The sequence below is a fragment of the Amaranthus tricolor genome, chromosome 1, assembly GCF_026212465.1.
Source record: "Amaranthus tricolor cultivar Red isolate AtriRed21 chromosome 1, ASM2621246v1, whole genome shotgun sequence".
Lineage (NCBI taxonomy): Eukaryota > Viridiplantae > Streptophyta > Magnoliopsida > Caryophyllales > Amaranthaceae > Amaranthus > Amaranthus tricolor.
This window is the reverse complement of record NC_080047.1, coordinates 39,136,333-39,155,771: the sequence shown is the minus strand read 5'-3', so window position 1 is coordinate 39,155,771 and position 19,439 is coordinate 39,136,333. Positions and strand designations below refer to the sequence as shown.

At 32.5% G+C, this 19,439-nt stretch overlaps 1 protein-coding gene across 1 annotated transcript; it reads left to right on the top strand.

Annotated features, from left to right (window-relative positions):
- The first annotated feature begins 8,601 nt into the window (after positions 1–8,601).
- Positions 8,602–18,998, top strand: LOC130817913 (ubiquitin-like-specific protease ESD4). The gene is made up of 9 exons (XM_057683885.1): positions 8,602–9,771; positions 9,856–9,935; positions 10,019–10,112; positions 10,204–10,302; positions 12,986–13,078; positions 13,154–13,273; positions 14,915–15,018; positions 16,515–16,587; positions 17,667–18,998. Exons 1-9 carry the CDS (start codon positions 8,914–8,916, stop codon positions 17,727–17,729), a joined length of 1,584 nt encoding a protein of 527 aa, XP_057539868.1. The 5' UTR covers positions 8,602–8,913; the 3' UTR covers positions 17,730–18,998.
- Positions 18,999–19,439: the final 441 nt, after the last annotated feature.

The following is a 19,439-nucleotide window of genomic DNA, read 5'->3' as shown; positions in this document are numbered from 1 at the left end:
ACTGTCTCGTACAAAATTGGTTGCAGTAATAATAATAATAATAATAATGAATTAGAATGCATATGGTAAAAATTGAAATACGTACACTGGATGGTTTAAATTGTTTTATTCGTGGCAATCATAAAATATTTGAAGGAATCTTGATTTAAGACACAAAGACAATATAAATATTCTGAAAAATATACGAAGTACAATAATAAATTTGTAGAATATGACACAAATAAAATATTTATTGAACTCATCCTAATCTTGTCCATGAGCTCCACGAGGGACTTCTAAACGCCTTTCTACTTCCTTTATAATTTTATCGCCAATTCTTAAATTAAACGCCCTTATGGTGAGAATATTATTAATAATTATTTCTTTTTTTTTCTTTTCATTTACTTGCACAGTTTTCGGTGCAAATTTTAAATCTCAATATCTTTAAATACATATAATAAAAGTTATAGAAAATACATAATAAAAAAGTATATATTAAGAAGTATTTAACGAGATCCCGCATGAATATATTTATCTTTCAAATATGTGTCAAAAGCATTAATTCAATTTCTCTCTCCTTAAGGTGGAATATTCCAAATGGAAAGAACATTAGAATACTGAGGGAGTAGTTAATTTATGTATATTTAATATGTTAAAGTAATTATTTATAATTTATAAGTGATCAATTAATTAATAAATTGACTAATTATATATGCCCGTCTCATGGTGAAACGATCTCATATAAATTGAGTTGTACTTTTATTTACAAGATATAGAAATGTTCATCATGTTCATAAGTATAACCTTTCACAAAGTCTTATATGATATCATGAGACAAACCTATATAATTATTTTCTTTCTTTAATTGTTCATTTTCAAATTGTAAGTGTTTATTTTAAGGTTTTAAGTGATTAATTTAGTTCTATAAAAAGTAATCACTTTAAAATTGTAAGAGATCACTTTAAAGTTATAAAGGATCATTTTAAGACGATAAATGTATATTAAGTTAGTCGAATAAAAATAGTCGCACTGTGAAATTGACTCATTTAAGAATTTGTCTAACTTTTTTAATAGTCATCTACATATTTATCTTCTTTTTCTTAATACTCTATTATATTCTAAATTTCTAATCAAATTGAAGTATTTCATTTGATTTGGCAATTTTAAGAAAAAAGAAGGGGAATGAATGAGATTTAATATTGTATAAATAGTTAGATTTTTTTTAAATAATAAATAGTTAGATTTTTTTTTTAAATGATAAATAGTTAGATCTTAAGGATATAAGTGAGAAAATGTTATGAAATAAGAAGATGAGTCATTTTGTTCAGGCTGTCTTTCAAAAATTTGCTTTATTTTCTTTCCTAATGTTAGTTGTTATTTTATACCAACTTTATAATCCTATGTTTAGTGATAATATTTCTTACATATTTAAGTTTAGAGAGAATCGAGGTTCCCTATTTAGGTTATAGTCCAGATCATTTGATTGAAAATTATTAATATGCATAATATTAATATAACAAAATATGACAGTTGATGTGATTTTGCACACAAATAAAGATGAGTGTTTGACTCATCCTAAAGATGAAAGTAGGTCGAGGTGTAGGTCTGTCACATGGGCCGCCTATGTACGACACGACACAACATTATATTGTTCATTGCTCGACTTGTGCAGTGTGCACGGTACAGTTTTCCGTGACGCACGATATATGGGCTACTCAGCAGAACATGATTTCTGTGGTTAGACCTCATTTTTAAATAGTCAAACACGACACAGACCGATAAAACTTAGTACGATACAATTTAACACGAGACATGATAAACGTATCACGTGGGCTGCCATCATCACATGATTTCCATAATAGGCCCAATTATCCAGCTGGGAATCCCACTCGGTTCAAATCGAGTTAATTTAGCAGGCTCGGATACAATCATGTGCTTGAAAATTTGGGTACTCAATTTAACATCAATTACTGAAAATTAAAAAAAGTGTATATTATTTCAAATTTTCAATTAATTATGATGAGACGATTTTATATAAAACGGACTGTAAATGAAATTATCGTTATTCTTTTTACGTGTTATTATCATCAATAAGAAAATATTTCTCATTATTTTATGGTTGTATAAAATTTTAAAAAAATACTCCTAGTATTAATCAATTGTCACATAGAATATTTAGCTTGTAATAGAGAATTAATACATGTAAGCAACACACATAATTGCTTAACATTTGTTATATTACTTCATATTTATAATACAGTATAAAATTACAAAAATAGTAATAATTAATTGTTATGTAGAACATTAGCTTTCAGTAGAATTAATTAACACACATTATTAGCAACACACATAATTATTGCTTGACATTTGTTATTAAATTAAATTTATCTTTATTAATAAAAAAAATGAAAGGAAAACTACAATAGCTTATCTAAATGAAAAACAAGATGATGAACACAAAGGAACAATGAGAAAAAGGACACAATGTGTTTATGAGGTTTGGAAAACTACAATCGCTTATCTAAATGAAAAACAAGATGATGAACAATGTGCTCGAGCACCAATGATTCTAAGCTACTGTCTGCTGCTGACTTAAGTGCTTGGACGAGCACTATCCCTTGCTCAAACGTGCACCTTGTACCTTTTGTTTTGCTTTCTCGTGTTGCTTTGTTCGAGCAACACCCTTTTCCATACCTTGACTAGTTCAAGGCATGGTTCCACATCCTTAGTGAAAGCCTTAAAACACCTCACATTAAGCACTTCATCGATCGTTCCAAACCTTAAACCTTCGCAACTCGACACATCCTCACCATCTTTCTCCAACGTACATGATAAGGCATGTTTAATAATATATGTTCAAAGTTAACATCATTATGAAGAGTTTTGGCACTTGCACTTACATATAATAATATAGAATTATTATATTGATTTAGCCATAGTTTTGGCTAATATTATTTTTTCGCATGTAGTTTTAAAAGGCAATGAGGTCACTAATATTTCTTTGTATGTATGGCTTTCACTTTTTTGGGGTAAAATTAACTACAATCCTCTGGGTTTGTATGTCACATTCCCTCACTCAGACCGTGTGTTTGAGAGAGATATTGGTTTGATGATGATGGTTGCATTGACTATTTATATAGCATTTGATATAAATTTTTGGGATATCCTACATGGTAGCAACGAACTTTTGCAAAATGTCAATGGTAGCGAATCTAAAACAATTTCACAAAATAGCATTGTACTTTTGGAATTTAAGCGCCTGAACATTATTGCTCAAAAAACGTTAGATTATACGTTAAGTTGTGAATATTTGTTTTTACCCTTGTCTTTCCTTAAAATACAATAACCTTCTCTATTTTCATTTATTTTCTTCTTCCATCCATCTTCTTCTTCCTACATATTTTCAAGCTAGTTAGTTATAAATTAATAACGAACTTTTGCAAAAGGTCAGTAATATCAAATCTAATATATACAGAATTATTGCAATATATAAAGAAAATCAAGGGCAAGACAACTAGGATTTTAGAGCAACTCATTTACAAGCTAGTTAGTTGTAGATCAATAATGAACAAGTGATGGGTAGAGTAGACATGACAAGCTAAGATGATATGTCTACATCCACTTCTATGTTTAGACTTTAGATACCACTTAGTGGGTGACCAAAGTAAAGGGTGAATTCAAAAAAAAAAAAAATGGTAAAGGATCTTGAGCTTGTAGGCTCTTGACCATATATAGATCAAACATAATCTCAATTTAGTTTTAATATCTCGAGATACATGATATGATAATAAGATTGACAAGCATCTATTATTATAGCCTTCTAAGGCTATAATAAAGAGGAATTAATGAAGTTTGGCTTTTAGGCTTCTTGTTCTTTAGAAAGATTTTTACTATTACGTTCTAGAGCAATAATCCAAATAAATCAATCATGGGTGAAGTAAAAGTACTCTTCTCGTTCCATTCATTTTGCATTAATTGTTATTTTGTTTTGTTCCACTTATTTTGCATATTCTATTTTTTTAATTTGATATATACATTATAATGCTTTTTTAATTTCATCTAAACGTACAATTTATTTTATCTTTTTATTTATTATCAATATTCACTTTTTTCATAAAAAAACTCCACTTTCTTTTTGCTTTAATTCCAACAGGATGTTAGACATTCCCTCCATAGATAGGCCAACATCCTCTCTTGGTTATCCTTCTTAGAAATGACCAAGAGAGTCTCAAACTCCCCCATCAAACATTGATGCACTAACCCATTTTTAAACACCACTAATCACTTTCTAGACATACTAATGGGTTAATCAACCCCTAATTCTAGAATGAAACTACTCATTCATAATTAGAGGGGTTCAACAGATGAAGTCGGGTCAAAATTTAAATGGGTTCGATTGAGGCGGGTCATGTCAAATGTTAAACGAGGTGAGGCGGGTCAAAACCCGTTTATATACGATCCACTTTGACCCTTTTTTAAAAGTTAATAAAATAATTTTTTTATTATAATTTATGGCCCGTTGGGTCAATTCTAACTATGTATATAATAATATCATATAAAAATATAAAAAGAAGTGGTAAAATATTTTTTCACAACCAATTCCTATAAATATCCGACCCGATCCAACCCGACCCTTTACACAAAAATTTATTATTGACCCGACCCGCTAATGACCCGTTAAAATGTGACCCGACCCTTGACCCATTGGGTCGACCTGCCTTGTTGAACACCTCTATTCATAATGAATGAAATTTAAAGGTAAACACATTATGACTAAACATGATTAGTAAAACTAATAAGAAAGATTAAGACTAATTAAACAAGAGTTTTGATCAATTTAGATTAAGAACACTAATTGAGTGTTTAAGAAAATAAAAAACATCAACTTGAAGATAAATCAACTACCACATTTGAAGCATAATATAACTAATTAAAAAACAAGACTGAATAATAGAGGTTTTTAAGAGAAAATGGAGTAATTGCATAAGTATAAAAATGGATAAAACCCTTCTAGTGGCTTCAAACTCTTAAATGTTCAATTTGAAGTTTAAAGCATGTTAAGATGCGGAATCGAGCAATCACTGCAGAATAAGAAGAAGTAATTGAGATTCATTTCATTGATTTATTGTACAGAGGATGCAAAATAAGCTTGTCCCACAGAATACTCCATTACTAATTGCTTTGGAGAGCTTTTATTAAAGATAAGAGAAGAAGGAAAAAAAAGAGAGAATGAGAAAAGGTAGAAAAGTAGTTTACAATAACTGACTAATGTCTATTTATACAAGCAAAAGGTTGGTTGTTGTAACAACTTAGGGTCCGTTTGGTTCAGTGAGCAGGATTGGAATGGTATGAAACCCCATACCAGACTAAAACTGTTTGGTTCAATCCTGTAATAAATATTCAATCCATTCACACTGTTTGGTTCAATTATGGAATAGATTCTCTGTCCAGTTTATATATATATAGAGATACATACATACATTTATTAAACACACAAATACATACACACATATTATGTTGCAAATAGATAATTACCACTAATTAAAAAGTACTAGTTCAATATATTTTCACTCAAAATGGTGTCAATACATCTCCACACAAAAAAATTCCAATATATGTTTTTGACAACCAAACACAAAGTCTAGATAATTTATAAGTTAAGCATTTTCATTACATCACTTGCCCAAGTTAGGATGAATGAGGTTGATTATAAACTCTTTCTTCCACTCATCATCCGGGCATTGGTAAAAGAGTGAGAGTTCACTTGGATTGGAGGCCAACCTCTTGGAAGCTTCCATTACTTCAAATCTTGTCAATCCTTCTATGCGAAGCAATTCACTAACCAAATTTTTTTTTTGATTTTCCTCAAATTCTTCACGAGCCATGATAGCTTGCTCATGTAGTTGTGTAGTAGAGAAGGCACTTGCAATGGTTAATATGTGCTTGTTCATCTCATTCATATGATTTGAAAAGCTAGAAGACATATTGTTAAAAGAAGTTAAGTCCACAACCTTCGGCTTCTTCCTTTTCCTTGTTCATTTGGAGCCTTTTCTTTTTTGGCTTTCTTTGAAGAAGGTTCACTTCGAGTTGATTGTTTTGATTTGTTGACGGACTCCTTGTCATCAAATTCATCATCTTCATCACTACCACCCTTATCTAGTTCAATGGTCTCTTTCTCTTGATTGTCAACAGCTTCGACAAAAGCCTAACCAAACATTGGAATGGTTGTGATACCATTCCATACCATTAAAAAAGAGCCAACCAAACATGCCCTTAATACTAAAATACTATATCTCAACAAAACATTACTACTAAATGCTAAAAATTAAATACTCCCTCGAATTTACAGTAGTTGTCCAGTTTGTTTTTTAGACAATATATTCAAAAAGCATAACCCGAGAAAAAATACACTATAATTTATGAGCAAGTCTTATATATAACTGTCTCATCCTGAGAAAGATACAATCAACTCATATATCTATTTGATCACTTTAATGTTGTAAATGATTACTTTAAAGTTATAAGGAATTATTTTAAGAATATAACAAATGATCATTTAAAAATTATAGTTGATTACATTAAGCTTATAATTGACTATTTTAACTTATAAGTGATTAGTTTAGGATTATAAGTGAGTACTTTAAAGTTATAAGTAATTATTTTCAGGCTATAAAAGTGATCATTTTAAGATTATAATCGATCATTTTAAGATTGTAAGTGAATACTTTAAAACTATAAATGTACATTTGGTCAATCCTACAAAGATAATCTCACCATAAAACTATTTCATTTGACAATTTTTTATATTTATTTTAAATTTTCTAAAAGCTTGGCCCCAAAAACTAGTAAAATAAACTACAACAAAAATTTAAGCAAAGATAATATAAAGTGATAATTGAAGTCTCTATATAACTATTATTAAAACAAAACACTGATGACATCATCACTATTTAAAATTGCTTACGTGTCAGCACCTCAATAAAAGTTTTCCCTCCAACGCTCAATGATAATGTCATATTTTTATGACTACTTTTTTTATCTTTGACTTTATTACTCACATCATTTGATATATATATATATATATATATATATATATATATATATATATATATATATATATATATTATTTTTTTAATTATTTATAATTTATTAAATGAGTATTATTTAGTGTATTGGATATTTTGAGATGGATATTTATACAATTGGTTACTTAAATGCGATGCTTAATTCTAATATGATTTAGGTTGTGACTATTTTTATTTAAGTCAATTATATTTTTCACGATAAAAACTATTTTTTTCGTTTAAACTTTTATAAAATAATTTTACATATTTTTGTGGTAAATTTAATTTTAAAATGTGTTATTAATAGTTGTAATAATTTATGTCGAAAAATTTAATAAAACCGTACATCGCCCGAACACTTTCTAATTAGTAATGTAATAAAGTACTCTAATGCTTGAAGTCTCTTAATTTAAGAGCTTGTAGAATCGAATACTTTGTACATTCTCAATAAGTCGATACCTTATCTGCCTACCTAGCTAACTTCAATTCTAATAAAATCAATATGAATAATTCAAAAAATCTAGAATAAACCCAAAAATTAGGTGCATTTCAGTCGAGCAAATTGTGAGTCGGATCACTTTCAATCGGGCTACTATTGAATTGGATCATTTTCAAATTGAACTAGTTTTGGGTCGGATCTTTTCGTCTTTAGGTCTACCCTAAGAGTTAAGGATTTTTTAAAAATATGTATTTTACCATTAATTATTTCCATATATATATATATATATATATATATATATATATATATATATATATAACAATTTTTGTATTTTTAAAGAAAAAATTTCTTATAAAAAAGATCAATATACCTATTTTAAGGCTACAATAAAGACAAGTTGGCTCAAAATATAAAAATTAACTAGAAATATAGTAGGTTCCGACTAAAAATAAACGAGGAACTGAAATTGATTACATGTAATTGAAAATGCTTCAATATGGTCGAATTTAAATTATGGTCGTATTTGACCCAATTTTTTTTGGTATTTACAAGTCTGTCATTTGCATATTACAAGTGAAAAATTTTGGGTTTTGACCCACTGAATTTTAGCTGGGATTCAAGTCTATTTCAAACCATCGAATCGATTTGTTTTAGATGAGTATAAGTATAAACAAGGACATACAACACCTGTCCGCCCATTCTATGACCCTAACGATAAGTGTAGAACTTCAAAACAAACAGATTGAGAAATTTCACGTGGTAACCTTGAGGTTTTGGGTTTTCCACGTGGTAACCAAAGTTTTTAAAAAATTCACGTGGTAATCCTGAGCTTTACCAAATTGTTTCACCATGACCTTTTTGCAACATTAGCAAACTTTAATTTCGAAATTAAGGCTGTTGTATCACCATTTTAAATGCCATCAGTCTCAACCTTTTTCCCCCAAAATATAAACCTTAACTCTACCATCTTTGAATTTGAAGGGAAAAATATAATTTGGATCAAAGATGGTAGAGTTATGAAAAATGTTAAAATTAATGCCATTTGAAATGGTGAGTCGTATGAATAAACTTACAAGAACATGCTTTAAAATTAACATTTAAGATCAAGATGGAACAAATAAGTAAACGCCGAGTTACACGTAGAATTTCCCAGACAGAAAGGACACTCCAAAACTTTCTCTTGTCTAGGTTTTCCCGATCGCGGTTGCGCCTAATCTCGCAATTGAAATTACAATTGGTTCGTCGTCTTCTGATTTTTATTCTTATTAATTGTTTACTTCAGCTTGCAATATACTTCGAAATCTCCAGAAATTCGATTTTCTCTCAAACGGTTCGTACTAATATAATGTCTGATTCTCAGTACTGAATTTGAAGGTATGATTTTTGGCTTGAATTGTTTCTCGTAGATGAATTAGGGTTAGGGTTCATCTAATGGGTGCGTTGACAAATAATCTTAAGCGAGTGGATGAATGCTTTAATTTACACACTGGGTCTCTATCTCCATCTTTTAAGTCACCTTATTATATCTGTGATTACAGCAATCAAATTGATACTCACATAGCAAAAAAACCCAGATTTTCTTATACTGAAAGCCCTAGAAAGGTGAATGCTGTGCAACAGAATGCTGTTTCTAGATTAGGAAGGTATCCTGAACCTCAGAAGTTACGCAGGGAGGTTCATGCGCCTTGTAAGTCCACTAGGTCTGGGTTTTCATCCAGCGGGTTAAGGTGTGTAGATAGTAGTATTCAAAAGGAGTCATCCATGGGGAATATACTCGGTATTTATCAGAAGACCAAGCACACAGCATTAAAAGGTTTGCGGCATATTAGTGTAGGAAATTATAAGGAGGTAATTGATCTTGATGCAGAAGAGCCGCGTAGTGATGATGTGATTTTGAAAAATTCAGGGCAGGTGGAAATTGTAGAAGATGGAAATGAAGTAAGATCAGTGGTTTCAGATGATCATAGAGCGTTAGAGAGTGATAGATTAGAGTCAGAAATTCAGGAACTGGATGGCAAGGGTTTGGAAAGTGGTGATATTCAGGGTTATTCGATGGTGCCAGATTTGGCTAAAGCTCAAAATGTGTTTAACGGGTTGATTTCTATGCCACCTAGTCTCGAGGCATATAAAAAACTGCTGAATGAAGTGAACAGAAGTTATCCTAGGCTTAGTTTTTTGGGTGGTGAAATAAAGTCAACAGAGGCCAAGTTGGAATCAATACGGTTGATGCCATCTTTGAAGAAATCAAAGCAGGAGGAGAAACCCGAGGGGCTGAACAAACTGAAGGAGGTAAATTACTGTCAAATTGTTGAATATATTTTGCTGTTTATTTTGGGATTTTTATGTTACTGATCTTTTCTTATGCAACTACAGGATTTGTTGCGTGAGGCTTTTGTCCCACTCACGACGGAGGAGGAGAGAGAGGTTTCGCGTGCATTATCACGTTCTAATAGGTATTAGCTCAAACATAGATCATTTGGTATGATTACATAATTTTAGTTTTACTAGTATTATATATTGTTGCTTGCTTTTACAGGAGAAAGATTTTAGTAAGTCATGAGAATTCCAACATTGATATCACTGGTGAACTTTTGCAGTGTTTGAGCCCAGGTGCATGGTTGAATGATGAAGTGAGTTACATTTACTTGATGTTTATCTTTGGAATAGAAGGATACCACTTTTTTGTGCTGACATATTGCTCCTTCCTTTCCTGGGTTGCAGGTTATAAATGTCTATCTTGAACTGTTGAAAGAGAGGGAAAAAAGAGAGCCCAAGAAGTATTTGAATTGTCATTTCTTCAATACATTTTTCTACAAGAAGGTTGGTCATTTATTAATTTAATTTCATTTATGTGTGCCGGTCTTATGCTTTCAGTTTGTCTATGCTTTATTTGGGCTTAAAATTTTCTGTATTGTACACTTGCAAATAAGAGTTACAAATTTGTTGTACGTGTGGTCTTGAGTTGGGACGCTTAGCTTTATAAGTTACTAGGACAAGAAAAATTAGAAAATGTAGCAAAGTTATTGGGTAAAGAAATATAATCTCTATGTAGATTAGGCCTTAGATGAAATGCAATCATGCAGACTTCTTGTGTTAAATTCTTGTTCAACCCTTGGCTAAGTATCAATTGAAGAAAACACAAGTCAGTCATCCGCTTTGGCAGATTTATTGTTCACTTTGTCTTTCTGCACCGCCAAACACTGTGCAACTATAGGTGAAATTGTGATAAGTGTTACCATAAACTTGAACTGCCTGCGTACGCATCGATTATGTTTGAAGCTTTCGTGTCTAATAACCTGAACTTGCTAGTTGCTGCGAACCACTCAAACTTGGATGCCAAGTAAATTGTTGAGGTTGGCATTGGATTTCTGTCCCAATAATTGTAGAATTACAAGATAAAGAAATCAATTAAAACTGCTAAAATGTCATTTATTTACTTGTTGATTGTTGATAATCAAGTTAACTTGTAAACCTCTTCTTTTGAAGGTTAGGGAAAAACTAATTAGTTCAAAGTAAAGTAAGAAAGACAGAATTGAGACCTAAAATAACAAATTAAGAGAACACTTAAATGGTCAATTTAGACAAGCTTAGTATATCCACATTGTTTGTAGTTAATGCTTACTGAAAAGTGAATCCCATTTGTAAGCTCTTACTTTCAAGAGTATGTGTTGAAAGAGGTACCTCGCCAAACTATTGAATCTTGACTCATGGTTCAATGAACAAATAAAATGAAAGTAGACTTCCATTTGAATCCAACCCAACTTTCTTTTGGACCGTGTAGCTCTATCATGTCTACACATTTCATAACCTGAAACTGTTTATGGTCAACTTACTACAATTTGAGTTTGTAATTTGCTATCACAAATGTTTTGTTTTTCTCTAGAAAGTGTTGTCAAATGAAAGAGTGATAAAAATTGAACTCAGTTACCTTTTGAATTCTACATAAATGATGGAGTACATGGGTAGATGCCTTTTATCAGAATGGGTATGAAATTGTGTCGGCTTTAAAAGGGCATCACAACTTTTCTTTTTCTGTTGCTGTTTTATTTAAAATTAATTGTTGAAACACTGAAGAGAAGTTTTCATGCCAAAAATGTAACGGGCTTTCAGTTTTCACTGCTATCAAATGAAATTAGGCTTTTTGTGAATTTGGACGCAGTTAGAGATTATGATGCTAAGATATAATTTGTCTGAAATAGTCATAATCGGGCCAAAGGGTCCAAGGGCATTATCGACATTTCATATTAATTAGTGTTTGTACTTTGTAATTAGAATAGTTATCTTTTAATTGTCTTTTGGGGGGTTAGGCTATATATAGAGCCACCCTTTTAATAATTCATTAGCTTTGGATTAATTGAATAATATGGAAGTATCCTTTTGGGAGTTAGTGGGCAGACTCGAAGTGTCTCCATCTATTGGTTTCGATCACGGGTCTTGGCTTATCTATTACACTTATTTAGTTATATCATAGGATATCCTGCTCTCTAAATTCTCAAAATTGAGCGCTATAGTGACCATCTTGAGTTAACCTTTAGGGTAAACTGATAAAGGAGTCTTGTGGAGTATATTTGATGCTTTTTGTCTCTTACAATGGGCTGAAATCGTATGTGAGGAGCTGATGCGGATAATTCTTTCATTTAGTTGATTAGTGATTTCACCCGTGGCAAACTCAAGATTGAGGTAATTGTTTTTTAGGAAAATTTAACTTGTCTAGAGAAACCATGCTTAAATAAAATTCCCTTTACATAATTTGTTGGTGTAAATAACCACCTACTAAAACCCTCTTTTTCTATTGGTCTTTTGTGTCAAGCCTTTGGGCTCTAGAAAGGGATATACCCAGTTTTCTTCTGTGTGGAATGGGAGGAGCTAATACGTTGTACTCGTGAGCTTCCGTACTGAACATTTCGATTTCTCTTGCCCTTGTTTGCAAAAAATGTAAAATCGGTAATATTGAAATACACATTAGAGGAAGTCTAAAGAGATTGCATATGATAATTTTGTTTATGCATTTATGTAAAAGTAATACTTTCAAAGTTTGCAAACTTCAATCTTCAAAAAGTGGAGCGGTTGCATAGTCCACGAGCTGCGATAATTAATGATTATTTCTTTGTTGTCCACATTTTTTTAATACCGTTTTTGTCTACATTAATGCTACATGAATGATTTATGTTTGTGGAGATAGACATGATGTTGACCAAGAATTTTGAGACTTGAATCGTGGGAGACTGGGAGTTGTATTTATTACAACTCAGATCTTTGAATTATGGTTATGCTTACTATCTCATAATGAGATGCACTTGCCTAAACTGCAGTTTATTGTTATGTCCAAATATAAGGTATTGATGAAGGATTATTTTTCATGGGTACTTCATATTATAGATTTTTATCTGCCATATCTCTGTGCCTGGAAGATTAGAGCTGTTGGTTACTTGGTTCACGATATCCTTTTTTTTACTGGTTTTGTGATCATAGCACTTAGAATGTTTCTTATTTATTGGTGCAGCTTGTTGGTGGAAGAAATGGCTATGATTATAAAGCGGTTAAAAGATGGACCACTCAGAGAAAGCTTGGCTATGGACTTATGGATTGCGACAAAGTATTGGACCTTGTTCTCAACTTTGTTTGTTTCTTCATGCTTGTGTATCTTGACTTGAATTTTCAAACATGGCAGATATTTGTTCCTATCCACAAAGATGTTCATTGGTGTTTGGCAGTCATCAATAAGAAGGACAAGTCATTTCAGTATCTAGACTCTTTGGGTGGAAGAGATCTTCAGGTTTTGAAAGTTCTGGTATGTTTTTCTATGATTGGTTAGGTCCAGAAGTTGTAATAATGATACCATTTTCACATTAAGAGAGCTTTATATTTTATGAATCTCTAAGATTCCCAAATATGACAACCTAATTAACGGACCCTTTTTTAGATCCTGCTCTCTTAAATTTGGAGTTTAAAACTCTAGCCACCTATTGTCCCTAGAGTAAATGTGGAAAAGAAGCGATAATATTCTTTCCTAGTTGTACATTGCTATAATTCGTTATTTCAAGCAAGCATATAAATTGGTAACTGCCTGTACATTGGTAGAGTAATTAGGACGTTGACTTGGCTTGTGGCTCTGGGAAAACTATACACAATGGAAAATCTTCAGACTCTTTGTCCCAATTTGGCTCTCAACCCTAATCAGTGTATCATGTGCCATAAAAGTCGGGAGCTTAATAATTATTTATTTCTTCACTGTGATTATGCAAGAGGATTGTGGGATAGATTATAGACTCTTTCACATCAAAGAGGAATCTAGATTGCTCCACAACATATTTGTGATTTCTTGGGTTCGAAATTTTATGCCTTCGAGCCTAACAGTATACTACAAAAGCTTTGAAATACATGTTTCTCGGCTACCATTTGTTCAAATTGGTTAGAACGAAATTGTCATATGTTTGGAGACCAATTTTTTCCCGTAGAAATTATATGGTAGAAAATTAATTTTTAGCATCTTTATGGATGAAATTTTTTGGATTTTCTAATGATGTTTCTCTGGGAGATCTTTATCGTAGTAAACTGAGGGTTATTTTGTAAGTAGTTTCATGGACGGGGCATCTTGTCCCTTAAGTTACTTTCTTTTTTTATTATATATTTTCTTTATCTAAAAAATAATTCCATACCGGAGTTTGAGGTTTTCGATTCACCTGGTTTTTTAGTAGGCTTCATCAGTGGAACGTGCTGCCGTCTAGTCTACTTTGTTCCAAAAATCTGGGGATGTCCTAATACTGTCCTCATCTGAAGGATGTAAAGTAAAGGACATCTGGGATACCTCAAGGAGTCATAGAGGACCAGCCATGCTTCTTAGGTCATCAATTCTCCTAGTTTATTTATTAATGAGCTACTCTAACATTCCTACAGTATTGTCATAAAATGGATTGCATCATTACAAACTTTTGAATCCATGAGTGTGCTTAGGATGAGCTGGATGGCTTTCAGAGTGCTTCTCTAGTTGTACTAAGTACTGTGCTAATTGTTTGGAATTCTCACAGTAAACTTCTTTATCATGCACTATGCTTATGTCTATCATTACAAACTTTTGAATCGATGAGTGTGCTTAGGATGAGCCGGATGGCTTTCAGAGTGCTTCTCTAGTTGTACTAAGTATTGTGCTAATTGTTTGGAATTCTCATAGTAAACTCCTTTATCATGCACTATGCTGATGTCTATAGGATTTTCTCCTCTTTTGTGCTTGTGAGTAGTGACTTCAATCCATAGATGAACCCAATTAGAAAATGCCTTTGGCTAAATCTATGAATGAAATTATAGGGGAAACTATAAAGAGATGAAATATGATCCCAATAATGCTGCTATTATTCGCTGCTTTTATGAGTGTAAGTATAATATTATTATTGCTTATATATATTGAAAACATCTTGTTAATACTCTTTTGCAGTCTAGATATTTTATGGATGAAATAAAGGACAAGAGCGGGCAGGAAATTGATGTTCGGTCATGGGATGTAGAGTTTGTAGAAGACCTTCCTGAACAACAGAATGGGTAAATTTTCTTTTTTCGTTCTTTTAGTAGCTTCGATTTCATGTTTTATATTGTTGGTGCTGGTCTGTACATCTATGTGGAAGTCTGGAAGATTGTGTTATTTGTATCTATGTGGGTGCTCAACTTTGTAGCCAGTCCATGCTTAAGTTGTACTTCTCGAACCCTTGTTTTTTTTTTGCTTTTTTGGCCTTTATTACTTGCTTTTTTTTTCGGATATGGAATTGTTGAAAACTATAAGATATTGACAGTCTGAAGATTTTTTGCACTGAGTCATTCACACCTGATTTTACTAAACAGAACATATTTTTGGCTGATAGACTCTAACTGATTTTTATTGTACTAGTTCAAATTAATTTTACTGTTCCATTTCTTTTATCTGTACAGTTGCTGATTATTAGTAATCAGAACTGATTTCAGAACTTATTCGGGTTATATTGATTGAGAATAACTTTCCATCTGGTCTGAAAAATTGTAATATTTAGTTGTATACAAACCTGGAGTTGTTTTTGTATTTCCAATTACATTAGTATTGTGCACTATTGATTTTGTGGACCAAAGTGGATGATAGGAAGGTGGGTGATATATAAGTTTCTTCTTTATGTTCTGCCTTATTTGAATTGAATTAATTCTGTTTTGGCATGATTTACCTTCTTCAAAATGTTCCATCTAATTCTAACAAGTTCAAGTAGCTTTTATGCAAGTTTATCAAGTGAGGGAGTTTATGGTTTTTTGAGTTGTGTATTGCTTTTATCTGGCTGGTTGGGGTGGGGGTGGCGGTGTCTCCATGAGTTTATGAGATTTTTGGCTGGTCCAAAAGGAATTATTTCCAAGGCTATTAATCCTTGCATACTTAATACTACACCTGAGAGTAGGTAGGGAAGTTTAACGTGAATTCCTACTCATATGATACCTTATTTGGACAATGTGGCGCGTCACTGTCTGGGGGATGATCTAGAAACCCTTGTTTACTTATTATTACGCTCGAGTTTGGGATGTGCAATATGTTGGTAACCTACGATAGCTTTGTTCCTTCACTCGGGCTTTGGATTCTCAATGAATGCATAAGCACTTGCTCATAGACGGAGTTTGTTTGAATAGTCCAATCGGAAACAAGTGTTACCTTTATGCTATAATATTATTTTTTATCTTTAAGTTGGAGGTAGGTTGTTGTCATTGTTATTACAATAGTTCATTAAATCATTTGTGCTTATTTATGTGAAGTTGCATATGGTGTTTAATAGTCAAGGTCAATAGGAAATAATTCCCTTGTTATTACAGGAGTTAAGTTGCATACATTGGAACCCTTAAAGCTGCCTAGGCAAGAGCCACCCAGCATTGGGGTTATTGACGTGTTTTATGTTGTAAAGATTGTGTTGATTAGTGTTGTATTCCATTTTGTTCTTTCAAGGAATGAGGTTGCTTTCGTTTCACTTCCTTTTGCTTGTTATTGTTAATTATATGTATTATTGTCTCAGATATGTTTTCTTTCTGAACAGGTTTGATTGTGGTGTGTTTATGATCAAATATGCTGATTTCTATAGCAAAGGCTTGGGGCTCCAATTCTCCCAGGTAGTCCATTATGGCTGTCTACTAATTTTGTTCAGTTTTGCCCCAGATATGGGCTGATTTCTTTTCTTTTGAACTTTCGCTTATTATGTTTTAGAATGTGTTATCTAGTGATGGGGAATGTTTGAATTAAAGGTAATATCATGAAAATTTGTAGGAAAATTTAATTCTAAAGGTTCACCTTTTGGTGGTTATCTTTTAAAGATTCAACCTTTTATTTATCCTACAAAGGTCCGACCTTTGTATGCCTTTTTTTAAGTCTTACCGGATCTCTTCACCTAAAATAAAAAGTAAATAACGAATAAAAATGTAAACCTTTTTTTAGAAAATTAAGAAAAAAAACCCTCCCTTTCCAGTACAACCCCCTCCCCCCATCACGTACCTGCCCATCCACCCACTGTACTTCTCCCCCTTCTGCCACTGCCCCCCATCATCCCCTTTCCCCGCCCTACCCCTTCCCCTCCCCTATCCTTGTGCCACCGCCACCCCTTCCCTCCCCTTTTCCTGCAGAATCAAACGTAAAACCAACCCTAACTTCCCTTTTCCCTTTGAATTCTATCAATTGAACAAATCCCAGAAATAATATGGGAAAACATATCCATGTCCAAACGAGTTTTCTGAGTCAAAGTAACTTACCCATGCCGTTGACCATTTAGGACCATATCCCAGTAAAACTCTTTTGAGTGCTGCTAGATGACATGCTAGGTCTTAAGAACTACTGATGAGTTGCTATGCTGGATAGCTGATCTCACTGAGGAATAAGGATCACAGTAGGCCTTTTTTATAAGCACTAAAAATCTTTGGCTCTTTTAGGTTTGACATCTACCTGGAAACGAGTGAGAATATCAAAGTCACTTATATTTTTGTTTCAATAATTCCTCATTGTTCATATGAAGTTGCATGCTACATTATGGACACTGTTAATTCATTTGATTCATTGTTCATGCTCAGTTGCTTTTGTTGATAATGAGATAGACATTTCTAAGCCTAATATGCACCCTTTTGATAACATCACTATTTGTTTACTTTCAATGATTTTGGTTCGGTACTGATTCCTTTAATGTTTTGATTTCTTATTGTAGGTAGACATGCCTTATTTTCGACTTAGGACAGCCAAGGAGATTTTGAAGCTAAGAGCAGATTGATAACAATTACAGTTCTGTTGCTCCAAGTGCTGTACTGAAGAGTTCCAGCTTGAAGTGGACTTGAAAAAGGTTTCTTTTCAATCGAGACTACGCTAAGCTTTTGGAAGACGGTCTTTTAAATGATAAGGTTGTATATATTGTGTAGCTGCTATTCTTGCTTATCTACGTCTCCCTTCTTCCATTCATTTGGTTTGGGGTTGCTTTCTTTGGTTAAGTGTGCGACGTAAGTTTTAGGCTCGCCATATTAATGTAATTGGATAATCAGTTTTTGACATCATAGTTGCAGTTGTGCTAGATCCAGATGACAAGCTGCTTCTTTCCTGTTACTTTTTTTTTTCCTTAGTTATTACACTATGCCTAGTTGGGATGGTGAGGCAGAGGGTGGTTTGGTGTTTTGTGATTTGCATCATTGTATGGATTGGATAGGTGTTAAGGAGTTGTTGGTAGATCATATGCGTTGTTGTGGAAAGTTTTGGATCTTGTATGAAATAGTGAATGTGCTTCCCTATTTATTAGCAATCAACCAGTTGGAAGGACATTTGTTTGGAAATGATCATCAAGAACAATCTTCAACTGCTACCTGTACGCTTACAGGCGTTCAAAATAGATTCGACTTGTTATTTATCTGTTATTTCGATTTAAAAAAAATGAATTTACAGTTATCGTGGATATAAAACTCAATTTTGACCTGATTCGAAATACATGATCCAAATCAAATGAGCACCTCTAACAATTGCATACGACAAGACCTAAGCAACCTGTTGGAAAAATGGTTGTGATTGATGGTTAAGAATTAAACCGGAGTGAACCATCATTAAAATGGTCTTGATGGTGTTGATGAGGAGGTGGTTGTAATGGTGGTTGTGCTCAGCTGGAAAAGAGAGGGACCAAGTTTTATTAAAATTTCTATTTGCTTTTTCTATCTTAATCTGTTTTTAATTTTTTTCTATTTAAGTTTCTTTTTCAATAAAATTACGTGATGTAGAAATATACTTATTTTTACTTCAAAATCATTGTATAATATTTGATATATAAAAGTGTTCGTCCTTATTAACAACAAACATGTAAACGGCTAGTTAAATAATACTCCCTCCTATTCACCTTAGGAGTCCCATTTGACTTTTCACGGATCTTAAAGAAAGTCAAAAGTGGGACCCTAAGGGTAGGAAAGAGAGTGGTATTATGGGTTTTTAATGTAAGGAAAGAAAATTAGTATGGGTAATGGAGGGTATAATTGAAAATAGGATAAAGCTACTAAGGGCATAAAAGTGAAAAACCCATACTAAAAATAGAAATGGGACAATTAAGATGACTTGACCATAAAAGAAAATGGGATACATAAGCTGAATAGAAGGGAGTATTTGACTAATGTTTTTATTTTTAAGCATTTCTTAAATTATATTACATTTTTGGAGGGTTAGATTATGACATTTTTAATTTTTCCATGTAAATAAATTCTTCTATATACTAGAGGGAGATTTATAGGTGATGAGAGGAAAAACCTCTTTCCTACAAGTGAAAAAGAAAATATTCAACCACTAAGCAACTCATCATCATCATATTCTGACAACCCAATCTTCATGCACATAACATTCACAAATTTTCAAATGAGACGATCTCATGGTAATCATGGTGATCACTAACAAGTTGACCCTTACTATTAATCACTTATAATCTTAAGGTGATCACTTACAAGCTTAAAGTGATTAG

What these genes read in the sequence shown, in the direction of transcription:
- LOC130817913 (XM_057683885.1), top strand. Translation starts at nt 8,914, where the DNA reads ATGGGTGCGTTGACAAATAATCTTAAGCGAGTGGATGAATGCTTTAAT. An exon ending in ATACATTTTTCTACAAGAAG is followed by an intron (nt 10,303 to 12,985) that starts GTTGGTCATTTA and finishes TTATTGGTGCAG; the next exon opens with CTTGTTGGTGGAAGAAATGG. An exon ending in TGGGGCTCCAATTCTCCCAG is followed by an intron (nt 16,588 to 17,666) that starts GTAGTCCATTAT and finishes TTCTTATTGTAG; the next exon opens with GTAGACATGCCTTATTTTCG.